Source organism: Parus major, chromosome 4 (assembly GCF_001522545.3).
Source record: "Parus major isolate Abel chromosome 4, Parus_major1.1, whole genome shotgun sequence".
In the NCBI taxonomy this organism is placed as follows: Eukaryota; Metazoa; Chordata; class Aves; order Passeriformes; family Paridae; genus Parus; species Parus major.
This window is the reverse complement of record NC_031771.1, coordinates 13,212,154-13,236,732: the sequence shown is the minus strand read 5'-3', so window position 1 is coordinate 13,236,732 and position 24,579 is coordinate 13,212,154. Positions and strand designations below refer to the sequence as shown.

Genomic DNA, 24,579 nt, shown 5'->3' with positions numbered 1-24,579 from the left:
TTGACGTGAAATGAGGTCTGTAGGCACAGGATAGCTCTCTTTATTAGATTAACTGATAATAGGTGGGAGGAACAAAAACACTTCAAGCATATGAAGCCATTTTCTGCTTTCTTCTAGAAAGGATTTTGAATCCACTAGCTCACCTTTTTAGCTATAGAACTCAATCTGGCAAAATATACTATCTTTCTTTCCAAACCTTTCCTTGTGGAAGACAGCAAACATCACTTTTTGTGTTTGTGTTCAAGGATATGTGTGGAGAGGAGGAGAATTAAGCAAAAAATACCAGTTGTGAATCTGAAAAAAAGAATAAAAATCCTGAAGTCAGAATTCAGAAAAATCTTAGCAGGACATATATTTTTCCATAAAATGAAGCAGGGGCTCACGTGTTTTCCTAGGCTAAGGTTCAATATACAGTATCATGTACACTGTGTGCAAACAAAAATGGATTTTTTATTATAATCTTGTCATGCCCTAGACACCTCTCTGTAAGCCTTGGTGAGGCTGGTGTTAACAGGGATAAGTGCAATCTGTCAGCACTTCAGTGACATGGTATAAAAGGTATGATATTATGGGTATAGCTATAAATTCAGAGAGGTGCTCTGTATGAAATGTATGAAACCAGGTTTAGAAATCTTATTTATCCACCATAGGAAATGAAGACCTTGTAAAATTATATCACTACTGTTTAGCAATATGCTCCAATTCAGTCTGAGCTCTTAAAAGTGCAGTACACTTCAAAAGTAAATGGAATGTTCAAACCCCCATCAAATTCCCAGCACATGGGATTTTTTCAGAGGAGTTATTTAGGAGTACTTTATAGGGCTTCATTTTGCCAGTCTCTTTTTCAGAGGGGAAGTTAAATTGGAAGACTTTATTTTTGCAATGAACAGTTTTTTAAATTATAAATATCCATCTGTTCATGCTGACATACCTTCAGTGGTTAGCTATAAGTAATTTACTAATTATTTTCTGGAGAAAAAATAAAAAAAAATACTTGTGGGATATTGGTGGTTTTCTGTTCTTGCTCAGAAGAGTGTTCTCCAGCAAGTACTCCACTGAGATATCTGCCCTGTTAGAGTTGCAGAAGAGTTAGGATTCAGTAGATATTTCCTAATGCCATGCATTAAGCATGATATGGGCAATGGGGAAATGACTCGTCTCAACTATTTTTGTTAGATCTTGCCAAATTTATAGCAGGGGTGAGACTTAGAAGACATCTGAAACATCCAACAAATTAGCTGTTTGAGAGGTAGATGCTTTTGCTCATTCACTTAATAATCTGACTCTGTGAATTTCACTATACTGAACAAAACCACACAAGTTATAATAGGGTACAACTGAACAAAGAAGTAGTATTTGAATGACATTTCAAAGCCTAAAAATGGCCATGTGGCTCGTTAATGTTGGATTTGCAGCATGATGAGGCTCTATGAGGCAACCCTGCTTTTTCACAGACTGCCCTACAAATGTGCAGCCAGGGAGCCTGACAAGAAAGCAATGGGAAAATTAGTGCTTGGTCACTTGCATACTGCTTAACTTCCCACTATTTTTCCTGGTTTCCCCACTGGGATTTAGAAGCCTGCAGTGTGTTGCATCTAACCATGTTCACTGCACTCTTTTTTTCAGGTAATACTTGATAAGCACTTTTATACAGAAGTCTTTCATCATACAGCTAAAGGTTTGGTAGTGAGATATTTTTGTGGTTTTTTAAGCTCTCCTCCCATAGTATAACATGAGACAGGATTCCTTCTACTATCAATAATCCTGTACAGTAGGGATAACAGAAATTAGGATACAGAGGTACTAAACAAGATGACATTTTCAGCCAGTACAGTACTGGGGAGGGGGAGTTAGGTAACTTCTGCTGTCTAGTTAGATTCCTCCTTCTCCCCAGTAAATGGCTTCACCAAAAGCAGCCAGGCTTCTGTTGTACAGTGTCCATTTCATTTGGAAGCATGAGAGGACAGGTAACTGAAAGCATTTAATGTGATAGGAATTTTGAAGTGAGCTGTTGCAATGTCATTAAATGTCAGCATGTGCTGGAGTAGACAATGCAAAGCGCTGAAGCCAGCTCAGGGAATAAGCAGAGAATTTGGTGTCAAAGTTTAACCTGCAGGTAACAACCTTCTGTGTCTGTTCAGATTTACAGCATTTTTAATGTGAGGGAAACAGATAAACCAGCCCTACACAGTTAGAAAGCAGACTGGTGAGACACAGTCCCTTTTTACAAGTCTATTATAAGTTTATGGTCTTTCAGAGACTGTGTGGGGGCTATAAAACCATTATGTCTCATTCGAATGGGCAAACACTGTGCACAAATGAGAAGTGCTAGGAGTGCAATACCCTTTCCCCTGCAATGTGTCACAGCATTAAACTCTTCTGGGTGGCCCTAAATGCCAAGTGTGATTCTGTGACACAGAGAGGAAGATGAGCTGTTATTAGATGTGGGACTTGCTATTCACCAGTCACACGAGGTTACTCAAACAGTGCTGTGGCTCTCCCACAAAACTTCTGCATGAAACAAAGCACAGCCAAAGCCCTCAACAGCTCTGAAACAGCATCATACTCACAGGCCTTGCACAGCCTTTGAGCTTACCTGTGGATTTTGGATTTACAGGGAATTCTTATGTCTAACATAGGTAGTTTGCCAGGTTCTTTTAAGCACACAGCTTGCCATACTATCTCTGATAAGAAAGTCACAGTGTTAGGTTCTCCAGAGGATGCACCATTGTTCTGAAGTCATTTTGAATAGCATTACAGTTAAGAATTTCTGTATTCAGCCAATGACAACTAAAATATGTGGTTTTTTTAAAAAAAGAGAACATACAGATAATGTATGGCTGGAGTTGTGTGGAATTCCCAAATGTCGAAATCTGTTATCGGTCTTCACACCTAATTTAAATGTAGGGAAACAAGAGTTCATAGGGAAAAAATATTATTTACTAATCTTATGCAGGAAATCTACTGTGAAATCAGCATAGAAACTTATAGACCTTCTCTGTTCTGTTCTTCAGTTCAAGACTCTCCTGGAAGTCACAGACTGTCCCAGATCCACTTTTGAACAAATACTATGTTTATTACTTTCATGTCAGGATATTTACTTATATAACAGCATTTGGACTATTATATGAATAAATGACAGACACAGTACCTTTTCTCCCTCAAATTGCTCTTGTTCTATTTCTAGGAAAGAAGAGGTTTCCAATATCTCTTGCCTCTACATGCAGACTGTTCTGTTTATTGTAGATAATCCTGGCATCTCCCTGATGACATATTAACTTCTCTATTTTTCAGTCTGAAAATGCTGTACTTGAGACTGTTTTCAATTATGCAGCTACCTTTTGTTTTGGAAGCTGCTATACATTCTCACTCTTCATCGAGATGATTTGTGAATAAATTTCAAATCTAGTATTTAATTTTTCATATCTACCTGTGTTGGTTTTGTACACTACACCACCATAATCTTTATGCCTATTTGCAGCTCATTGGGTTTTATCCCAAAATGATCAAATTTTGAAAAAAATGGATTCCTACACATTGCCTTTACACAGTAAAGTCCTTCCTTTGTTATTGATCAAAGAAACTATTCATGTAATATTAGATTCCATTTGGGAACCTTTTGAATGTATGTATGATGTCATATTGATTCCTACTTGGGAAAACTTCATCCATTTCATGGGAACAAATCTAGTAGCAAAATTTACTGTAGATCATTATGTAATGTTTTCTGTTAACTGCTTTCAAAATTGGTCTTGAACTTTCCTTTACCTGCAGTTATTGTTTGTTATCTGATACGTGCCACTCATTAGAAGAGAGATTTCTATGAAACAGAAAAGCCAGGTATTAAAAATATTCCTTTCAGGCATTCCTCTATGTTGACAGTATTTTATAGCAGTGATAGATTTTGTGGGGTTTTATTCCCTTTAACTCACACGGCTTTCATTCCTGGTTTTATTTTCATAGGATTTATATTTCACAGAAGTATTTCTTCATCTAAGGACCAGCCACAGGGGGCTGAGTTGTGAATTATCATTCATTTTGCTGTGCATGCCAATCTGTGTTTTACCTTTTCTTAATGTGATGCTGTTTCCAATGCTGATAATGAAAACAACTTGGTTCATGGTTCTCAGTCTGAGGTCAGGGACTCAGAAACTGCTGCTGTATTGTCTTAGCCCTATATAAACTATCTGTGTTAAATACAATTTTTAAAATTAACTTCAAGGTCCATACTTCATCAGAATAAATAAAAACACAAAAAAATCACCCATCTCTTATTATTTTATCTAAGAGTGCTAAGCATCCATTATGATGGAGAAGCACTTTGGAGAGCTCTGTGGCCTTGACAAACACACTTCAAAGAAGGTATCACCTTCACTACGTGACAAAAGCAAGGCTGTCAGGTTGTGCATCTTTTCTGCTGTTCTTTTGTCTTGCTCAGCTCTGTGTGTATAGATGATGTATAGAAAGTCTTCCGTGAGCTGCCACATTTTTTAGCACTCAGTTATAGGGCTTGGTTTTCTGCTTGTAGATTGATGGTGTGCATCTGTTGTCTCACAAAAAAGTGTGCAGCTCTGCTTTGTGCACAAGCACAGATATTTCCTCTAGTCAATGACAACTATCCATTCATAGCTGATCGATTATGGAAGCTGAAGACAGCTTCTACAAAAATCTTTGTTAATGTCAGTGAGGAGGAGTGGTTAGAGAAGAAAGAGGCATTTCTTCTTTTTTCTTGTTTGAACCAAACTTAATCTTTTTCCAGCTTGCTTGTTGTACCTTCAAGCTGTTCAATCGTCTGTGTGTAGCCAAGTAATTCTGACTCCTGCTGCATGGCATCCCTGCAGTCCAGCTGCTCAGAAATAGCTCAGTCTGCAATTTCATTGATGCACATTATGTGTGGAGTTTTCCAAAAGCCTCTCCAGAAACTCAAAGGAACAAATGGGCCCAGAGTCATCTCTTCTTCCATATCCATAGCTGAGACCATCTCTAGCCCTCTGTGGAACCCCTTGGCAATACAGGGTGAAAACCCAAGCACTTTGTAGATAAAGAGATGCCAGACTTCTGGTGACAAGCACACTGGTGTACTTGGGCTTGCACTGCAGAAATAAATATATGAATGGTATCAAAAACACAATTTAGATTGTAGCAAAGCACCAAGGAATTTTTATATTAACTTGTTATGAGTATCTAAGCTTTTAACAAAATGTTTAATCTCATACCACTAATTTTTACATCCTCCAGTCCCTCTTTTATCTGCATTATCTTGTTAATTCCATCGCTGCCTTGTTGTGCCACTCCACAACTGCTGCCCCAGACCCTGCAATTCTGGGAACAGATGCAGACTCAGGCCTTGCTCTGCCAAGTTTCTAAAAACAGCTCATCCCAAGGTCTCCACTGTGCTGGCACTAGCTCTGCAGAGGCAGGGACAGAGATGGCAGGATTTGCTCGAGTGTGAGCTTCAGCCCATTCCCTTTGCTTTCTAGCAGTGGCATACAAACCAATCTGTGTTGCTTTGGGAAAGTGAGAATACATCAGTTTCAACATATGTTTTGCTTTTTTCTCTAGTGAAAAGCTTCCCCTCTCTAGATATTAGAATGGTATTTAACAAATCCAGTAGTCTACTGCTGTTTATTTTGTGTCTTTTGTGTATTTTGCTTTTTAGTTTGTTTTTGATTGGTTTTGCCTATTTGTTTTTTGGGGTTTTTTGTTTGTTTGTTTGTTTGTGTGTTTGTTTTTGGGTTTGGGGGTTTTTTTGGCCCAAAAGAGACCCATGTGGATATTTTATGTTGGTTTTTTTGGTAATTTTTATTATATCCAATGAATATTACATTTGATGCAAAAATATTTTGAAAATCAATATGTAAAATGTAAAAGCCAAGACCCATTGAAACAACAGGGGGGGTTTTTAGTATCTACAAGAAAAATATAATTCATTCCTTTGCTTCCACATCCAAAAATAGATTCTATTCTTTGTTATTGTTGCCAATGCAACTGCTTGCAAATCAATCTGTTTTGGGGAGAAAATGGCTACCTTAAACTGAAGCTAGATGCTGCCACCCATAGGACTGATCCACACCCTGCCTTGATAAAATGCTACTTGAACTCTGTACTTCTTCTGAGACTTAGAGAATCACAGAACCAACTAGGCTGGAAAAGACCTTATCAACTCCAACCTATGACCCTAATACCATCCTATCAAATAAACCGTGGCACTGAGGCCCACATCCAGTCCCTTTTTAAACACCTAAACAGAGTAAACTGTGTAACTCTCAGTTGGCACGTGTAGGATGAAGGATTCATAAGAATGCCTATAACACTGTAGCTACATCCACATGGAATGTTAATGATTATAAACTCAGTAATTTTCTAAGATGTTTGATTTAGGTAGCAAAGTCAGTTTTAGGCAAAACTTTGCACCAAGACTAAAATCAAGCGTCCAGGAGGATGTGGGCATGGCAGCTGCTCTGATTGTTCCATTGCTGTGGCAATACTTGCATGTTATCTTCAAAAACCTCCCATCTTCCCTCTAATTTTGGAAATTGGTTTTTAAAAAAGCCACAAAACAAACCAGTTAGGAGGAAAGGGGTGGTTGGCCTGGAGGGGATAACAGTCTATTGGTAACAGTGTATTAAGCTTTGCGGTTCACATAAGAAATAATGAGAATTGTGGGAAAATAAATTCTCAAAATCTTTTTAGTATTCTCAGCTTATCTCTGCACCTTGAATCAATAAAAGATGAGGACTCAGGGAATTTTGATGGGAAAGTTTCACTTCTCCCAGTGTGAAGCGCTGGCCTGCCCTCTCAGCAGAGCTCCATCCAACTATGCTCTGCACAGGCTTCAGAGGTTCCAGACCCTGCCTCTGTGAAGAGCAGGGATTTATTCATGCTACTGTCCTGCTGAATATTTGTTACCCTTGGCTCCCTCATGCCTGCCAAGCCATGTTTCATAGCTGTGGGTTCTGCTAACTCACAAGTAAAAAGTCTGCAATGTAAGCACTGGCAGAGCAGTAGAATGCTGTGCAGGTGCAGCTTCTGGCATCCTGCAGCGTGTGAAGGAGAGTTTGGTTGCTCTCCTTTGTTTGACTCCATAGAAAAATAGCAGCTCAGTAATGGCTGAGATTATTCTGGGCTCTCTCCTGAAAAACCCCTTTGTTTCCAGAGTGTATTATCTAGGCAATGATTACTGCTGATTTTCTTATTCTTTATTAACTAATTACCCCACCTTAAGATGTAGCTGAAATAAATTAGAAGAGAAATAAGCCAAAGATTCTGTGGTTTTGTGAATTGAGAACAGGTATGTGCATCTGATCACTTGTACCTTTTGATTCTGCAATTCTTCTGGTGTTTGGGAATTAAAGTAGTGAAGGAATATTCTCTTATTTCTGTCTGGGTGAGAAACACAAGTTTTTCTATGGAAGGTGTAAAAAGAGTATTTATACTTGGTACAAGCAATTTTGCCCTCACCTATGCTTTTTGTAGGCTTCTCCCTGAAGCTTTTAAAGAGCTACTTTCAGGACATTCTTCTCCAACTTGGTTTGCCTGTCCCCTTTGCACCTGGCAGAGAAGAGGTGGTTCTGTCACTGCGGTTCAGCTGCAGCTCAGCCAAGCACCTCCCCTGCTGCTCCAGTAAATTCCTAGCCCCTCAATTTTCTTGGCCTGGCCAGCTTTCTCTGCTGTGCCCAGTAGGAAGTGCATGCTCCACGGCTGGCTGAGTGTCTGAGCAGGAGCCCAGGAGTGGAGCTCACTTACCACACCCCAGTGGTCAGTGCTGAGGATCACCTGTACTCTTGTAACATCCAGCTCTCCGACAGCACCATCAGCAGGAACACAGAATCCCCAGAGAGGTTGTGCAATCTTGGTGGCATCGGGACTTGCTGGAAAGGAATGAGAAGGGTTGCTATGCCAAATAAGAGAACGGCTGCATTGGTCTGGGACTCAGACTCTTACGGAGTCATGTCTTTGCTGATATAACAAAATCTTGGGTACCCATGCTGAGGCCTGGAAATCACTTTAATTCATGACATGTTTCCTCAGCACCTTCTCAGATATGAGACTGGCAGTTCATGACTTCACCTAATTCCCTTATCTTCAGCCCTGATACAAATACCACTCTGGGGAAACTTCCCTTTTTTCAGTGGATTTGTCCAGTTCAACTATCATATAATTATCCCGGTTCGAATCAAGTCACTGAACTATTACTTTTGCAGCTGTATTTGTAGCATGCAAATGGCTTAATGGACAGATGGAGTAGGAGTCCTGAGAGAAAAATTCTAAATTCTTAGTGATTCAAGAAAACAGCTTGGTAAATACGCATTTAATAGGAAGATGTTTTGAAGGGGACACAATGGCAAATGCTCGAGATGGCAGTCAGAGGAAATAAATATGAGCAAGGAAAGTGCTGTGGATCTTGTTTCCAACTTCATTAGGTACTCTTATCTCAGATGTGAGATACCTTCTACCTTCTTGGTAGAAGGAAGGAGCGGGGAGAGTCTTCTGCCTTCCTTGGCTGCTGTATTTGGCAGCCAACATCAGGAGAGGCAATTAACACATGGCTTAGTTGCCCAATGAGAGCAGGTGTTCAGGCTCCCTGAAACTTTTTTTGAGCTGCCTTTGTCTCACTAAATTCCAGGATCTGCCAGTTCTCTGACATTCCCATCAACTAAAAGAAAGAAAGAAACAAATAAACAAGTCTTTCTGCCCAAAGTAAAGTTACTTAAAAATACATATACTGGAAATTTTGGTTATTTGGAATATGGATTAGAAACTGTGGCAGGGAGACTTAGTTAAAAATTTGAGTTATTTTGGGAAGTCTGTATAGCAGCAAATCTAAAGAACAACTTTAAAATTAATATGTTAATGTTACTACTAATTAATCAAGACGGGTATTTGTTTGGTATTCTGACAGTACCTCTCTGCAAGGTACAAACAATTTGGGTGTGGAGTTTCTGGGCTCAGTACAAGCACAATAACACTGTTGACCTGGTTTTATTTCAACTGCAGTTATGGGTCCTTTTAAAGAAAGGAGAACAGAAAAGTATGTTGATTTCTTCTACAACAGGAGTTGACTTCCAGAAGTGTTAATCCTCTTAATATTCAGTTGTGTTTCAGATATTTTTGCATGTACGGGATGGATTGTAAAGAGGGAGAGGAGAAATTATCTCAAATTAAGTAATTACTCATAATTATTTACAATATACAGACAATTGACTAAACAGCTGTGTATCTTTCCTGCAGCCTCCTCCTCAGATATATGATAAACAGCTGGATGAAAGGGAACATACAATTGAGGAATGGAAAGGTAATTGCAGTTTAGAATTACATGGGAAGGGGTATTTTAGTGGCAAAATGGCAAAAACATAGCAAAAATATGGAAAATGTTCTGAGAGCTATCATTATCTACATAGGCTGATGTTAACACAGGAGGTGTGGATTCCAGTGCTTAACTGAAATCTGAGGATATCATCTGGAGAACAGAATACTGTTCAGCAGAGCAATGCATCAGCATTCTAGCCACAGTAAAAGGCGCTGTATTGTTGTGCTGCCTCTCTGCTAGATAGTGCACCATTAAACAATTCTCCTGCTCTGGTTGAATCCCATTTGTCTCAATTCAGCTACAAAAGGAGAGGAGAGGAGAGGAGGGGAGTGGAAGAGAGAGGTCTTAGGTGAGTAGAGCTGTCAGACTTGGGAAGACACAGCAGGGCAGACTTAGGGAGCTCAGGGCTACAGCACGGTGCGGGAGTTGTTTTGTTCCTGATCACAGGCCCTGGCCTCTGTCAGTAACTGTCACAATTCTCTCTTCCAGAACTCATCTACAAAGAAGTAATGAATTCTGAAGAAAAGACTAAAAATGGCGTAGTAAAAGGACAGCCTTCTCCTTCAGGTACTCAGCCCCATTGAATAGCTTTGACGTGTGTTCTCTACTGGCAAAGAGAGAATGGAGATTGCTGAAGCACTTGGGCTACACTTGCAGTTATGTAGGCCAGTGAAGAAGTTTTTATGAGATCCAGTGCTTCTAATGACCTTTATTAGTTGTACCCCAGTGTCATGTTAATATAATAATTTAAAAATGGTCTTCTTGCAATTTGAGAGATAGTTGTGCTGGTATTGTCAGTGGTTACAGATTATATTCCTCTGAGTGTGGAGGTTTCTCTCACACTAGCATTTTCAGGCTGCTTATGGGTGGATAACTGCACCAATACCTTGCTAGCTGGAAGAAGCAAAATTGCTGATGTTAGCACACATCAATCTGTTGGACACACAACACTGCACACCTGACCCCCACCCCAGCCCTGTGCAGGTGTCTGGTACAAAACTGGTAGTCTATCCTCTCCGAAATCCAATCACATTAGAACAGCTGGCTGATGACACTTCAGTGAGAAGGGAAAGTTGTCTTCAACCACTGACTCCTGAAGTCCTGTCACAAAAAAAATCACAACTAATTTTTTTTTTTGTGACAAATTCACACCAGCAGTCTTTTCACAGGAGTGAAAACTGTTACTGCCAGTACACGGAAATCCATATTTGTGAAGGTACAGTTTCACTGGCAAACTTGAAGTACCCAGATTTTGAACACAGTGTTCCAGTGGTATTTACGAGTAAAACTGCCTTTCCTCAAAGTATAATCATTTAACTCAGTGTTCTCTGCATATATTCAGAGATACTTTTTTTGCACTCTCATTTTTTGCTTGCTGCTGAGCCAAAGTAATGTTAGAACAAGAATGTATCACTAGGAACTGACAGGACAAGGGGAAACCTGGCAATAATGGAGGGAGTTAATAAAGTGCTGGGTGGTGATGCTGGAGCACAAGCCCTGCACCTGGATTTTGACATGGATGAAGTAATATATTGGAAGAAATCCACTGCATTCCTGCCAAGTAGCAAACAAAGAACAGAACTTGCAGATTTAATTTACCGAACCACAGTGCCACCACTGAAAAGAAATCTGTGGCCCTAAAAATTATCTGAAAAATCCCCATTCTTAAATTTTTCTCCCTTGTGGTTGTAGGTTGATTTATAATCAAGAAACACTGTAGTTGCTTGTTTCAGGAATTAACTACCCAAGGATTTCTTTATCTATTTCATATTCTGGTTTTGCTGTGTGGAAGGTTTTTATTGTTTATGTAAAACATTTTCAGACATACCAAATTGTCATTTTTTAACCTAGTATTTCTTCTGCTGCTTCCCTTTGACTGTTTTTTGAATGTTAGGCACCAGCAAGTTCAGAAGGTATTTTAAAACTGCTCTCAGATGAAGCTGTTTCATTAAACAGTAGATTTCCTGTTTTTCTTCACTTTGTGTGCCTTAAATTTGCAGATGAATGAAATAATGGAAGAAAGAGGTAAAACACCAGTTCTGAGCATAAGGAAAATAAGAGAGCCGTTACTCATTGGTTGGTGTTCTTGGAAAGAATTCAGAAAGCTGGGATTTAGTGCTCTATCAATAATCATGGCAAGCAAGCTGGAGATTAGTTTCCTTGATTACTTGATCAGAGTTCTTCAGACTGCTGAAGTTGACAGCACCAGGGATAATAATTGCCCATTGATAGAGCCACTTAGAGTGCCTGTGTATCAGGATGTCAATCTCCTGCTCTGTGAAGAATTGGTTAGTACAACATATCAGCTTGGAAATTCACGTACCTGCCCCTCATGCTTACGTTCAGTGAACAAAATCAACAGTGTCAAAAATTGTTTCCAGCATTGGCTACTTCTGCCTGTCCCAAAAAAGTGTTTCTGTAATTATCAAACAGCAGAATTTTCAATTTAAAAAAGAAAAAAATTAATACAAGGCTGTAGATTATTCAGAATTAAACTTAAGTTCTGTACATGCTATCTAACCTCCTCTCACACTCTCCCCTAGCCTTCACTATCCAGCTGTAGTTTCATACATAACATTTTCAATTGTCTTTCTGGGTATGGAATATAGTAAATAGCACAGGTCTTAGTGCAGTTTATTTTTAGCATTCCCTTTCTAGGTGAAAATGGATCTTTTATTCTTCCTTTCCTGGCTTTTACTTGCTGTCTGATTGGGACAGTTTGGGTGCCATGACCCAGGAACTGCTGGACACCTTTACCAGCCCTCTTTGTCATGTGCAGATTCTAAATTAAGCAGCTGATGGACTTGCCAAGCACTGCAACACTCGATACCAAGAGTTGTTATTTACACAATTTATGAGAAGCTGAGCAGATCCCCAAGACAGACACTGGGCTTTTTTGAAACTGCAAAAGCTGAAGTTCTCCTTTCAGATTTTTAGCTCAAAATCTGTATCACTTCACAGCTGAAGTCTCAGAGGCATGTCCACTGGTGCTATTTAATAGCTCTTCCCAGGAGCTTTCTGAGGAAGGCATCCCTCCTTTACAGCACACAAGCTGACATGTGCTTTAAAAGAGAAGCCTGTCAAGGCAATGGCAGAGCCAGGAACAGATCCCAGGAGCTGTTTCTCACCTGCTCTAACCTTCAGCACTTTTCCTCAGTCCTGCAGCCAGTGAGAAGCTTCCTGTCTAACAGCAACTTCATAAATGCAGCTCTTTTTCTCTTTCGAGTGCTCCACTGTCATATCTGCACTCACCTGGAACACATCCCTCCAGGAGCAAGCTGCTGTATCACCAGGCAGGTGCTGAGCACAGCAAATGGAGCATTCCTTACTGACTGGGACAGATTTGATTGGGCTTCTGAGTGTTACTGCCCAAGTCCTGCTTTGTGCTGCTGAGCTCTTTAATTCTGTCATTGAGATTTAGTGTGGTTTCATTTGTTTTTGTGGATACTCTGTGAGTTTGGGTGCTTTGGGGCTGCAGCATCATGTCTGTGTGTTGTGTCACGTGAAATTGTGCTGAAAGCTAAGAATAACCAAAAAAAAAGCAATTTCCAGAAACTCATGGGCTGCACTGATACTTGCTGAGAAGAGCACAGCAGGGTTTATTGAATTCAGTGATGCTAAATCAGACAGACTGTAATAAAATCTTCACCTGTATGATTTCTGCAGCTATTTCTTCAGATATTTTGCCTAGCTAAGTTGAGAGCATCAAAGAAAGCTGCACACGAATAGTTCGATCAAAAGTTGACTGAACCTATTGGAATTCTTTCCATCTGGTTCTTGGGACAGTATCCATGACTTAATGGCAGGTTTCTGCCCAGCATGGTAAACATTTAGAAAGGTAATATATTGTTTAGTCATTAATATAAATGAATTCAGTCATATTTTGACTACACATAAATGAACTTGTCTTGACTGATAAGTATTTTTATAAAATGCCACATGACTAAATAACACGTAAACATGAAGTAACAGCACTGTACTGGATGATGAGGTACATGTGAATAACCCTTTGAAAAACACATTTTCTGGCCAAGAGGATGGATGATTGCTGTCTGCAGTCACCAGTCAGACTTCATTAAGATTGCTCTTTTAGAAGCACTTACAAAATTAACTATTTTATTTTCCAAATGTATCAGGAGAGTAAAGTAATTTAAGGTTGGTTCTGATGCCATAATGTACTACTAGAACAGCAGAAAGCTGTTCCCATCTGGACCTCTAAATGTGAGCATTTAGAGGTAACTGTTTTGAGCATATTTACATTGGATGTCTATAAGGGGAAGAAAAAGCTGAGGAATATAGAATAGTGGTTGGAGGTTTGGTATGGTGGCTTGTTTACTCAAAGTAATGTTTTTATTGCAAACTGGAAAGTGACAAAAATTCATTCCTTTAGCCCATAGCAGCATATATTTTGCCTGGGCTGTAGAGATAACTTTTAATCTCTGTATTAGGAATATGACTTGTGTAGTTTTACTAGGTAATAGATGTTCATTTCTAGCCATTTAGTGGAAATGAAAGTCTGTAAAAGTTGGCTGAGCACATTTTTCTGACAGAAGAATGAAATGGCACCTATCTGCAGAACAAAGACCTGTGTCACATGCCACCTGTAATTTCTAGCTATGCAAGATCATACAAAGTCACACATTTTATTGTGATGAATATTTAATGCAAATTAATGTATCCCTCTCAAACTGAAGACAGTGATTATTTTGGTATAAAGAGCAAAAAAGAAAAACATCACCTGAAAGTTTAGTGGAAAAAAATATCAATCAAACAGGTTTTTGCTACTCTGAGAACTTTAGTTTGAGCTGAGGTTAATGAGCAGTAGCAGTTGAGCAGTCACAGGTACACAATAAATACATTCTTTACATGGCTCTGTATTTGTCATTTGGTTGTCTGAATTTATCAGACAGATAACTTCTGATAATATTCAGGGTGATGAATTAATGCTAATTCACCATCACTTGCATTAATGATAATCTCAGGAAGGTTCTTCATTTCATAAGGTCAAAATAATTCTTTTTGCGTAATATCTGGTACTGTCATAACTTTAGAGAGGCAAGATAAACTTGGATGTACAAAATTGCAGTCAACAGCTGAAATCCTGGGCTTAGTCACCTAATCCTTAGCTAAGAGAAAGAAGCCACTCTTCAATTTCCACTGGTTGATTTGATCCCACCCACTCATTAGACTGCCACTATGGAAACTGGAATTTTATGAGAAGAATATGGAGGAATAGGTGGGGTCTGTTTCAGTTCTGATCACGCATTGTATGATCCTGGCATGCCTCTGGCTCTTGGGTGTTTTGGAACTCCAAGCAGGCTAAAATGAAGTGGGGTGACAAACACTGTATAAGCTATAACTTTTCAAAGCAGACTGGTGAGGGACAGAATTTCCTGGTAAGATATTTAATATTGTCCAATGTCTAACATTTGTATGGCCCATTTTCTGCTGAGGTTTCCCACTGTGTGAAATGGTCTGTGTACCACCAGGTAAGAACCCTTTGCTTTTTAACGCATGACACCTTGTGGGGTTTCGGGTTTAATCACGTTGGTGTTCGTTTTCGTAGCACAGGTGCAGCAGTGAACAGCAGTGAGAGCCTCCCTCCATCCTCATCTGTCAACGACATCTCATCCATGTCCACGGATCAAACCCTGGCGTCTGACACGGACAGCAGCCTGGAAGCTTCTGCGGGACCCCTCGGTTGTTGCAGGTGACTAGCCGCCTGCCTGCGAAACCCAGCGTTCTTCAGAGGATGATGGAACCTAGGAGGAAAAAATTATGGGAGCTAAGAGATGAAAAGAAAGAGAAATAAAATACAAAGATTTAAGTGAAACAAACAAAGAAACAAACAAACAAAAATCTTTTCAGCCTGCTTCTCCTACAGAGTTATGTAATGCAGCTAAGCTCAAGTGTGTATTTAACTTATATTTGCTCTGCTTTGGTCTTCTTCCAGTGATGCTTACTGGGGGGGAAAAGGAAAAAAGGAACTGAAAAAATCCTTTTTCTATCCCCCTCCCCACAAGATGTAAAATGAATGGCTGCAAAACCAGCAACCTGCAACTGTCTTTTTCACACTGGCATGACAAGGTGTGCAGTAGCCACGCTCCGCCATAGAGTGTGTGTCTGCCTTCACTCTCTGTTCTGCTGTCTGCCCAGTGAGGCAGGCAGGGATCTCCATGCATTTTTCCTCACACACAAGCAGCACATACACACACACATGTGCCAACAGAATCCTGGCAGTGCATGCAGCTGTGTGCCTGCACATCTGTGCAGGCACTTAGTGTGCACTCCACAACTATAAATGGCCCATTCCAGGTCAACTGCTTAACTACATATGGGATCTTACAGTACATATTCTATCTGTTTGCTCATTGATGAGGTTGCATATACTGTATGAGGACTTGTGGAAGTGTAAATAACCACACAGAACTGTGGCTCCCTCAGACACTTGAAGATGTAGCACCAAATTTCTGCTGAGAGTTGTATATATATTTTGAAATAATAACCAGTTTTATTGAAAGAAGAAGCCACAGTGCTTCATAGAAAAATGCTAGTTTGTGAATGTTAAGACTTGTTCTGATTTTTAGAGCAGATATGCCAAGATAAGACTGGGTTAGAAGGAAGCACATGTATCTTTGCAAGTACAGGGAACAAGAATGAAGGGGTTTTATGCATGTCTAAGCCCAGAAAGGTATCAGTAAGCAACCTTTTCTGTCAGTGTCAAGTGAGTTATCATCTTAGGTCATAGATAGGCTTGCTACTTTGAAATACATGTATGCTTGTAAATTAGAGGGTATGAGAGGGTTGGGGAATGAGCTGACTATGATCAAAAGGACATGCAGCAACTTGTTTTCATTTTACATCTAGATCTTTATTAGATTAGATTTATTAGATTATTGGTTATAAAGGATATTTTCAGCCCACTCCCTCTCAGTGAGTGTTTGCAGCTTAGAGGTTGTTTTCTCTTTTCATCATTCCCTTGCAGGCACTTCTGCTACTCAGAGAACAGGCATTCTCTGTGCTTTTGGCTGTTCATTTCCTTATGACAAATCATTGGACTGCCCAGGAAGTTTTAGCATCTGTGTTATATGCAAAAGACCACAGAGTGCATGGGTCTAGTTTTCCTGTATTCTAACAGCCAAGGTTATCAATCAGCTTGTGCACTGGGCTGGAAGGGTCACAGTCAGGGGTCTTGAGCAGTTTGGACAAGCTTTGAAGAGCCCAACAGTGACTGAATATTGAATTGAATTTGCCAGGTAGCAAGGTAGAGGGTTTCCCATGGTAAGTAACAGCAACAGTGTTTTTAGTAGAGAATGACAAAATTCCACACAGAATTTCAGAACAATTGAATATTTTTCCAGCCAAAACAGCGATTGGCATTTTCCACTGCAAGGTCATCATTATCGGAGTTGGAAATTAACTAAAATCCAAGTCATCTGTCCTTTTACCAAAGTGTGCCATGTAAACTGAAATGAGCTAAATCCTACTCTAATGCTTTTCCAAATGACAGAGAGAGAAACTGTTTAGACTATGTTAGTGGATATTTTAAATTCACTAATTTTTTTGTATTCAAAACTCTACCAAAACAGGACTGTTCCATTGGGTGGCATACAAGCCTTCCATTCTGTGGTAGGAAAAAAAAAAATAGCATCAAGCCAGATTTTGTTCAAAGGAAAGAAAGGGAAGAAAACTTCTCTCCAGGGTGGGGAGGAGGTGAGATAAAACTTTAGAGGATATAAAATAAAATCAGACTTGGTAAGTCTGAGCTGTATCAGAATTGCTGTAGGAAGTGGGGGTCTTTCCCTGATCGTATTTTTGGTAGATTTTTATCAAACTTTTTTTGAGAATAAAATTAGGTTATTAATGTTCTAAAAACTCAGAGCAGTAATTTTAAAAGCAATAATTTACTACTGCTAAATATATTTAGCAATATTCTCTCTTAAGCCATGAAACATCAGGTCATTATTGAGTGATGTAACTCACTCCAAAGCCAATGATCATAAAAGTATTGATAGGTTAACAGCAAAGCTCTGTAGGTATGAAGGCAATAACACCAAAGGTGACTTCTTAGCAATAATTAAATATATCACCTCCAGATTTAATTCACCATAGATACATATTAATAATATTCAGGTAACTAGTATCTACTTTACATTCCTTAGTGTGCACCATTTGGGTGTGTTATTTAACAAAACTAAACTAGGTCTCATTGAGGCAAAACTGCAAAAATATCCCCAGTGTAGATTGTAGAAACTTGGACTAATCCCAGCTCATTGCCAGTGATATGGAGATATGGCACAGCAAATAGCAGAGAAACCATTTATAGTAGATAGATACTTATAGACCTCCCATGTTTCATCTCTGGAAGGCAAATCTGTACTCTTAGTCCCATGGTATAATTCAGTCCTGTTTGGGTTCATGAATGCAGGGTGGAGAAGCAGTCACCAGAAAAGTTGTCCTTAGGTCAGTGCTGAATGGACTCCCAACACAGGAGCTACATAATCAGCTTTATTCCCTGATTCTGCTGAGCACCAGTGCTTCTTCAAACATCTCATGGAGACTGTAGGATGCTTACAAAAATTTAACTAGCATGTGCTTTTGTCCTTTGCTCAGCAGTGATCGACATCAGCATGTGCTTAAGTGCCTTGCTGAAATGGGGCCTGAAAGAATTACTGCATCTCTTTTTGTCCTCAAATTAGTCTCCTTCATGAGAAGCTCTGTCTGTCTGGGGAAGGAGACTTGGAGCTGTCCACATTGGACACTAAAAAAAAAAAGCCATCAATGAAGAAAAGCATTAGTTCTTTACAATTCTGGTCCTTGTATGTCCAAACTGAAGTAGCAACCATCAAGCAGGAATAGCATCCCTTTGTTTTGCTTTGTGCCAGGAATTAGGTGCTGTCAGCTGATACCTTACAATAGCACATGTGCTCTTGAATAAAGGATTGTAGTGATGATGTTCTGAGGCTGTTTTAAGGGAAACCACTCTTTTTTTCTGATTCTAGAAGTTTTGATACTGTCCTCTTACAGTCTGTTCCCCTTTATTCCAAGATTTTGTTCAGCTTGATAATGATAGGCACTTTACTTAATTTTGCCACTGATCTTTTAAAACCACTTCTGCTTAGCATGTTACTAAAAGTAGTTCTTTGGCAAGATTTTTGACTTAATTCTCTGAGGTTTGCAGTTGTAAGCATTATTGCCACCACTGCAGAAGTGAAGGAAATTGGGAAGCCAAAGATCTATGACAGATGTTCCAAGGTATTTAGGCACCATAGGAGCAATCAGTGAGCCTGCGCCAGAAGTGGCATAACTTACATCATCCTGAATGGAAGCTGGACACCTTGGCATTTCTGAAAATATACCTAAGAGCCTCTTGGTATCCTAAGTGCCTCAATACCCAAGGAAATTCTGTCTCAAGTGGCTCAGTTAAGTCATGTATCTAGGCATCAGCAGGGTGAGGAAAATGGCAGGAGCATTATCTGTCAGTGACTGCTGAGAGCACTAGCTGCATTGAGATGGTAGAAAGTTGCTGCAAAACATCCCTGTGGTTTTTTTCCAGATGTAGAACTTTGGGATAGTATGAGGATGAAAAAAAAAAAAAAAAAAAGGAAATCAGAACAGCTCTTAAAAGACCCTCCCTCAATTTTCTTTCTCACCGCTGAGTTTAAACGAGGATGAGGCATTGATTTATTACAAGTTGATGCAAGGTTATGTATGTTTTAAATCTAAAATATTTTTGGAAACAGTCTTCAGATACTGACTTGGTAGCTGCAATAGTATTTTGTGAGTTTTGACTATATTCCATTACAATATATCTTCAGAGAGTTCAGATATTTGAGTTGTTCACTGTGATTTATGGGAATTGTATTGTGGTCGATGTTCCCCCCTCCTATCTGGAATTCCATGGCACAAATAGATCTATGACTCATAGCAAGTCTGCATTACATAAAACAGACTTAAACTGGAGTGCAAGTATGGTAGTGTGTCACAAAACACCCTCCAAAAAACCCAAACAACAAAACTACAGAAAGCCTGATCAGGTTTTCTAAGCCCCAACGCACTGATGGTTTTCCTCTGGAAATCACCAGTTCCTGCACAGCATTGGCCTCCAATGAGTGACATGAGACAGATGGTCATGTCACGATGTCACTCCTCCAAATTTATAAGCAATTTGATTCATATATATTCCTTTATCTTCATATATATTGCTTTAGTTTCTAATTCTGGGATAACAATTAGACCTCTTGTGGTGCCTTTAGGGAATTTCTCAAAGTAGTACTACTTAACTGATCTGGATTGTATTCTAAATTTGTCAGTGAGCACCAGTGATTTCTTTTCCAACAATTTATTTTCTCATTAAAAACATGCTAATAGTAACTTTTAGAACTGCCTGAGAGGGTCACTTTTAGAAAATGTCCCAAATTTTTTTATTAAAAGAGTGCTTTGAATGCTGGAATTATTGTAAAATAGAATTGGAATATTTTAATCCAAAATAATTTCTAGTAACCAATGTTAGCTTATATATATTGCAAGCTTCACATTAGTTCAAAGGATCAAAAACCATTCCAGTTTCAGATCTATTTATTTCCATTCAGATCTATTTGTATTTCTTGCTTCATTCTTATTGAGAGTTTAATTTTTTTTGTGAGTTCAAAGATGCAAAAACAAACAAACAAGAAAGGCATTTTGCAACAAACACTGTGCTTCCAGGGAGAGCAATATGAAAGAAAACCTGCAGGGACCAATTAGTTTTCTTTTAAAAGTCTGAGCTAGTGGTACAATTTATGTTCAGTCTTTTCTTTTTCTTTGCTTCTATATGTGTGTGTAGGAAGAGAGGGTGTACAAATGGATTTTTAGAACCTCTGTTCCACTCATGCTTGATATAAGTTCCCAGTGTGGATAAAGAGAGGAATTGTAACATAATCACGCATCTTCAAGAATCTGATGGCTGTGCTTATTTGAACTTCCACCACTTTACAAAGGACACAGTTAACTAATTGCAAGCTCAAGGTGATCTTTTTCACACAAACACACACACACAAACACACACACACACACAAGAAAATCATTGTGCAGTAGGTTTGAACATTATATGAATATGTAATTGTCTTAATTAGTAAGATGCTTGAGGTATGCAGGGGAATGGTGAATGTGTCATCTTCACCAATGAGCTGGAAAACCGACCTGTCCAGTGGAATTTAGTGGAATCTGCTCAGTATATTAGGAACTTGCCAGTGTGGCCTGACTTTTATTTTGTTTTTGTTGTTGGTTTGGGTTTTTTTAATCAACTATTGATTGCAAGAAGTGAAATGTTTAACTTAATGCATGTTCAGGCTCGTTGGCCTATGGCAAGCTTGAGTTTTAAAGAGGGTTTGATTCGACAAAAGAATGTTGAAAAACTTCAACTGAGGCTAATGGTGCCTTTTTACCTGAGAGGGAAAAGCTGAAAAGCACATATTGAAGGAAGACACAGTCAATTTGGGAAATAAATGTATCCTTACCATGCTTATCATTTCAGACAGGTCTCTTTTGCTAATTTTCACTGAACAGGGCCATTCTTGTCTTCTGGAAAGCAAGATATTTATAATGTAAATAGTTGTACGGATTTATTTTTTTCCTTCCTCTGTAACTAATATGTAATAATCCAACATGCTATTTCTGTTACAAGTTTTACAATAAGGCTGCTGTTTGCCTAAATATGGTTGACCTCTGACCTTCTCCTGAGTCGGTCAGGGGCTGATAAAGGAGGGTGCTGGGAGTTTCAGTGTACATATAGAATCATGTATATTTAGTAAATTGGGTAAGTGGGACTTATGGCCAGTATACATTAAACCACAACAGTAACAAAGCTCCAGATCTTAACTAGCAAAAACAACTGTTCACCTTGCCATGTCCATCCTGTAATAAGATCTAAGTTGCACCTGCCTGTAGTTCTGCATGATCAGACTTCAAAGTATAACTAACAAGATCTGTAATGTATCAGTGTTGATAAACGTAGATGTAAACAAGAAAAAAAAAAAGAAAAAGGAAAAAAAAAAAGGAAAAATAAAAGAAAAATTAAATAACTTGACCAACAAAAGAAAACCAACAACAGCAACAGCTCAGTATCAAGACTGGAAGATGAGACATGTCTGATTTTGTTGCACAGTTATAACTGAAAAGAACAACCGGTGTCAGTCAGCATAAATGGACTACAGTAAGACATTTGTTAAGGAACCAACATTATTTCCATACTGTTTTGTTCTTACCCTGTTTACTTGGAGCATCTGTTGTTCCCTGTGTATGGCACAGGGGAGAACAGGGCCTCAGTGATCAGTGTTTTATGGGTCAATGTCGCATTAATGATTTCCGATTTCTGTTTGTTTAGCAATTACTGAACGAGGATGGGACTCTCATGTTCTCCCATGTGTCAAAAGGAATCCTGTCAGAGCTTCCTCATGAGGATACTCTTCTCGCTGCTGTCTTGACTCCTGTCTGTTGAATGACTTTGCAGTGCTCCCAGGAAAGACCACAATGCATCAGAGACTGCAACCAAGGGTTCCATTGCAGGCACATTGTGCGTTGTACCTTCACAGGGGCTCAAAGTCACTCAGGGACAGGACTCAATTGAAAAATGGTATCTACTCTATGCATGACGCCTATATTACACCTTTATGACCTTATAGTGGTAAAGCTGATGATCTTTACAGATGTGGATTTGGACCATCTTTTTTTTTTTTGGAGGAAAACTGTCCTTATCCCACAAACCACTTGCTCCTATCCAGAGCAGCTAAATGGAAGTTAAAGAGGTGCAAGGGTCTTCTTGGGACCGTGCCCATGGGTGAATTTCATGCTGTTTGAATGTGATCTTGCCAAAAAGCCTGTATGTCTAGCAGGGGAGACTGTGACTGTCCTATAAGGAGTGTTTGTGTTGTTTACTTTAAAACAAGCTTTGCTAATTAAAATAGTGTATTCCGGAGTCTATTTGAATGGCATGAAGGGTATCAATGAAGAAGGTAGAAAGAATGCTCCTGCAGCGCTCCTGGCTTCTTGTTTCTTTTTCTTTAGCCCTTTCTAGGGGATACAGATAAAGCAGTAAACACATGGATGTTGCCAGGATTACTCAATTCAGTGCTGCTTTGGGTGGGCTTTAATTAAGATGCATCTACAGCACTGCAGAAATGTAAAGTATCTTAAGACAAATGAGACTCAGACATTTTGTCTTTGAGTAGCTTTGGAGTCTATTCCTCTGGCTGACTGCCTAAAAATATTGGAGGGGGTGGGGAAAATGTCATTCTGACATGAATGTTCAGAATGAAGAAAATCTGCCAAGTAAAACCTAGTCCCTCTCCCAGCTCTTCCCCCATTAAAAAATGTAAAAACCAAAATCAAGCCAACAACAACAAGCCCAGAAGAAAAACAAACAAAACCCAAATCTCTAAACCCCCATACCAATTGCAGAGTTATTATTTGGAAACTGATTTTTCACAGATTTGAACACACTTCACTCTAGATGAAAAAAAGAAGGAATAGGAGAGAGATGCTATCATTTGGGAAACACTGCTGATTTTTCAAATCTTGCACAAGATAGCTATGTCCATAACATTTCCAAGCAAGTCAAGCCATACTACACAGAGGACATTTTTATATTTGAATTTATCACATATAGAGATGAAAATTAAAATCCCAAACAGCTTTTTGCCAAAACAATTTGAAGGCAGGAGCTGCAGAAAAGGATGAATTAGAGCATCTTGTAAGAACAGTAAGGAAAGAAATTCTTATAGCTGCTGGTACTTGAATGTTGTTTCAAGCACAGTAGTACTCTTGTTTTGACTTGCTATTCTTCTCCCACTTCATATGTGCAGAGATTGGCCGAGCTACACCATCTAATAGAAACCTCTGATTTGCAGTGGCCGGGGAATTTTGGCTTTGTGATTCTTGCTGCAAAACGGGAGGGACCCATTTCATATAGGGACCAGCTTTTTTATTTTTACTGGGTACCTTTTGAAACAATTGCAGGGTCATCTTTTTTTGAGAGGTTTGCCCTTTTCAGGAGTCACAACTTTTATGGCCACATTTCAGCGATTTATACATCACAGATATGAAGCTGTAGTTGTGATTTATTCCCCGCGAGCCCGTGGGCTGGCCCGATGCCCCGCGTGCCGCGCTGAGGCCTGCGGCACATCGATGGAATCGCCTGTGTGGAAGAAGATCAAAGTGTTTCTGTAAATGCCTCCCTCCCTCTCTCTGCTTGAGGCGAACCATGGGGATGAAGGTCAGTGACCAGCCTGATGGATATTTGTCACTGTGCTGTGAGGCGCCTTTGGGTGGGCCAAGACCGGTGCACAGAGCCCTGACGGTAAGTGGGGCCCTGTGATCTGCGCCTGGCACTGCCGTCCCGGTTTGATGGCAGAGGTGCAGCTCTGCTTCTGCCATGGAACCCTCTGCTGAAGGCTGTTCAGTGTCTCATTGCTTCTATGTGCTTAGAAAGCAATGATTCTCCACCCACTGCTCCATGGCTGAGACTCCCTTCAAGTACTTACAGAGACTTCTGCTGCTTTTCAACATGCCCCTCTGTTAACAGCATAGCTCAGAGCCTGAGTAGCAAAACTACTCAGCCTCCAAGAAAACATAATCTCCTGTACAATGGAAGAAGCTAGGGAGAAAGGTTAGCTGATAAATTAATTCTAATTTCCTAATGTATTTGTCTTATTTTGAAATTGATTGCTGGGAAGAAATGGTGTTTGTCTCCTGATGCTTCCATATGATGTTCTGCCCCATGCCAGGAGCACTTATATACAAAATAGGAATTAGGGTCCTGGATAAAATAGCTCTCTTTCTGAATATGTCTATTTAATGGATAGACTGGAAATTTTGTAAAATAAGTCCCATTATGGGGAATGGTTGATTGTTGCTGTCTGGAAGATTTTAGCCGTACTTGCATCATAAGCCTGGTACTAATAATGGGGGCAGTTAACATTCCTCCAGGCTAAATTTAAAATGTGTGAAGTTATTCCTTATTCTACTCCACTCCACATCTAGAGTTGAAAATTCAGGGAAATTGTTTTTGATACTTACAAACCCATGAGGAAGAAATTACGAAGAAGTAGCTGATGCAAAAAAATACCTTAATTTCCAGAACAGTTAATGGCTTAAGGTGTAGACAAGGTAAAAAGCTGTACAAAGACCCCTTTCTGCTCTTAATGCCAACCAGGTAACGACATGTCTGATGTTACAAGATTAAGCTGATAGTAATTAACAAATTGATGACAGATCCTATAAAAATGTCCTTG

The 24,579-nt window shown here is 39.4% G+C and overlaps 1 protein-coding gene across 7 annotated transcripts in view; it reads left to right on the top strand.

Annotated features, from left to right (window-relative positions):
- The window catches only part of MAPK10 (mitogen-activated protein kinase 10), a 146,289-nt gene extending 124,019 nt beyond the window's left edge, over window positions 1-22,270 (top strand). For 5 of the 7 annotated variants that reach the window (XM_015625516.3, XM_015625518.3, XM_015625517.3 and 2 more), the window contains 3 exons: window positions 9,232-9,295; window positions 9,800-9,877; window positions 14,882-15,024. In XM_015625516.3, coding sequence (XP_015481002.1) covers window positions 9,232-9,295; window positions 9,800-9,877; window positions 14,882-15,024 — 285 coding nt within the window. Of the gene's footprint in view, window positions 1-9,231; window positions 9,296-9,799; window positions 9,878-14,876 lie in introns of all 7 variants that reach the window. The other 2 variants (XM_015625515.3, XM_015625520.3) reach the window with 2 other exon arrangements.
- The last annotated feature ends 2,309 nt before the right edge of the window (window positions 22,271-24,579 follow it).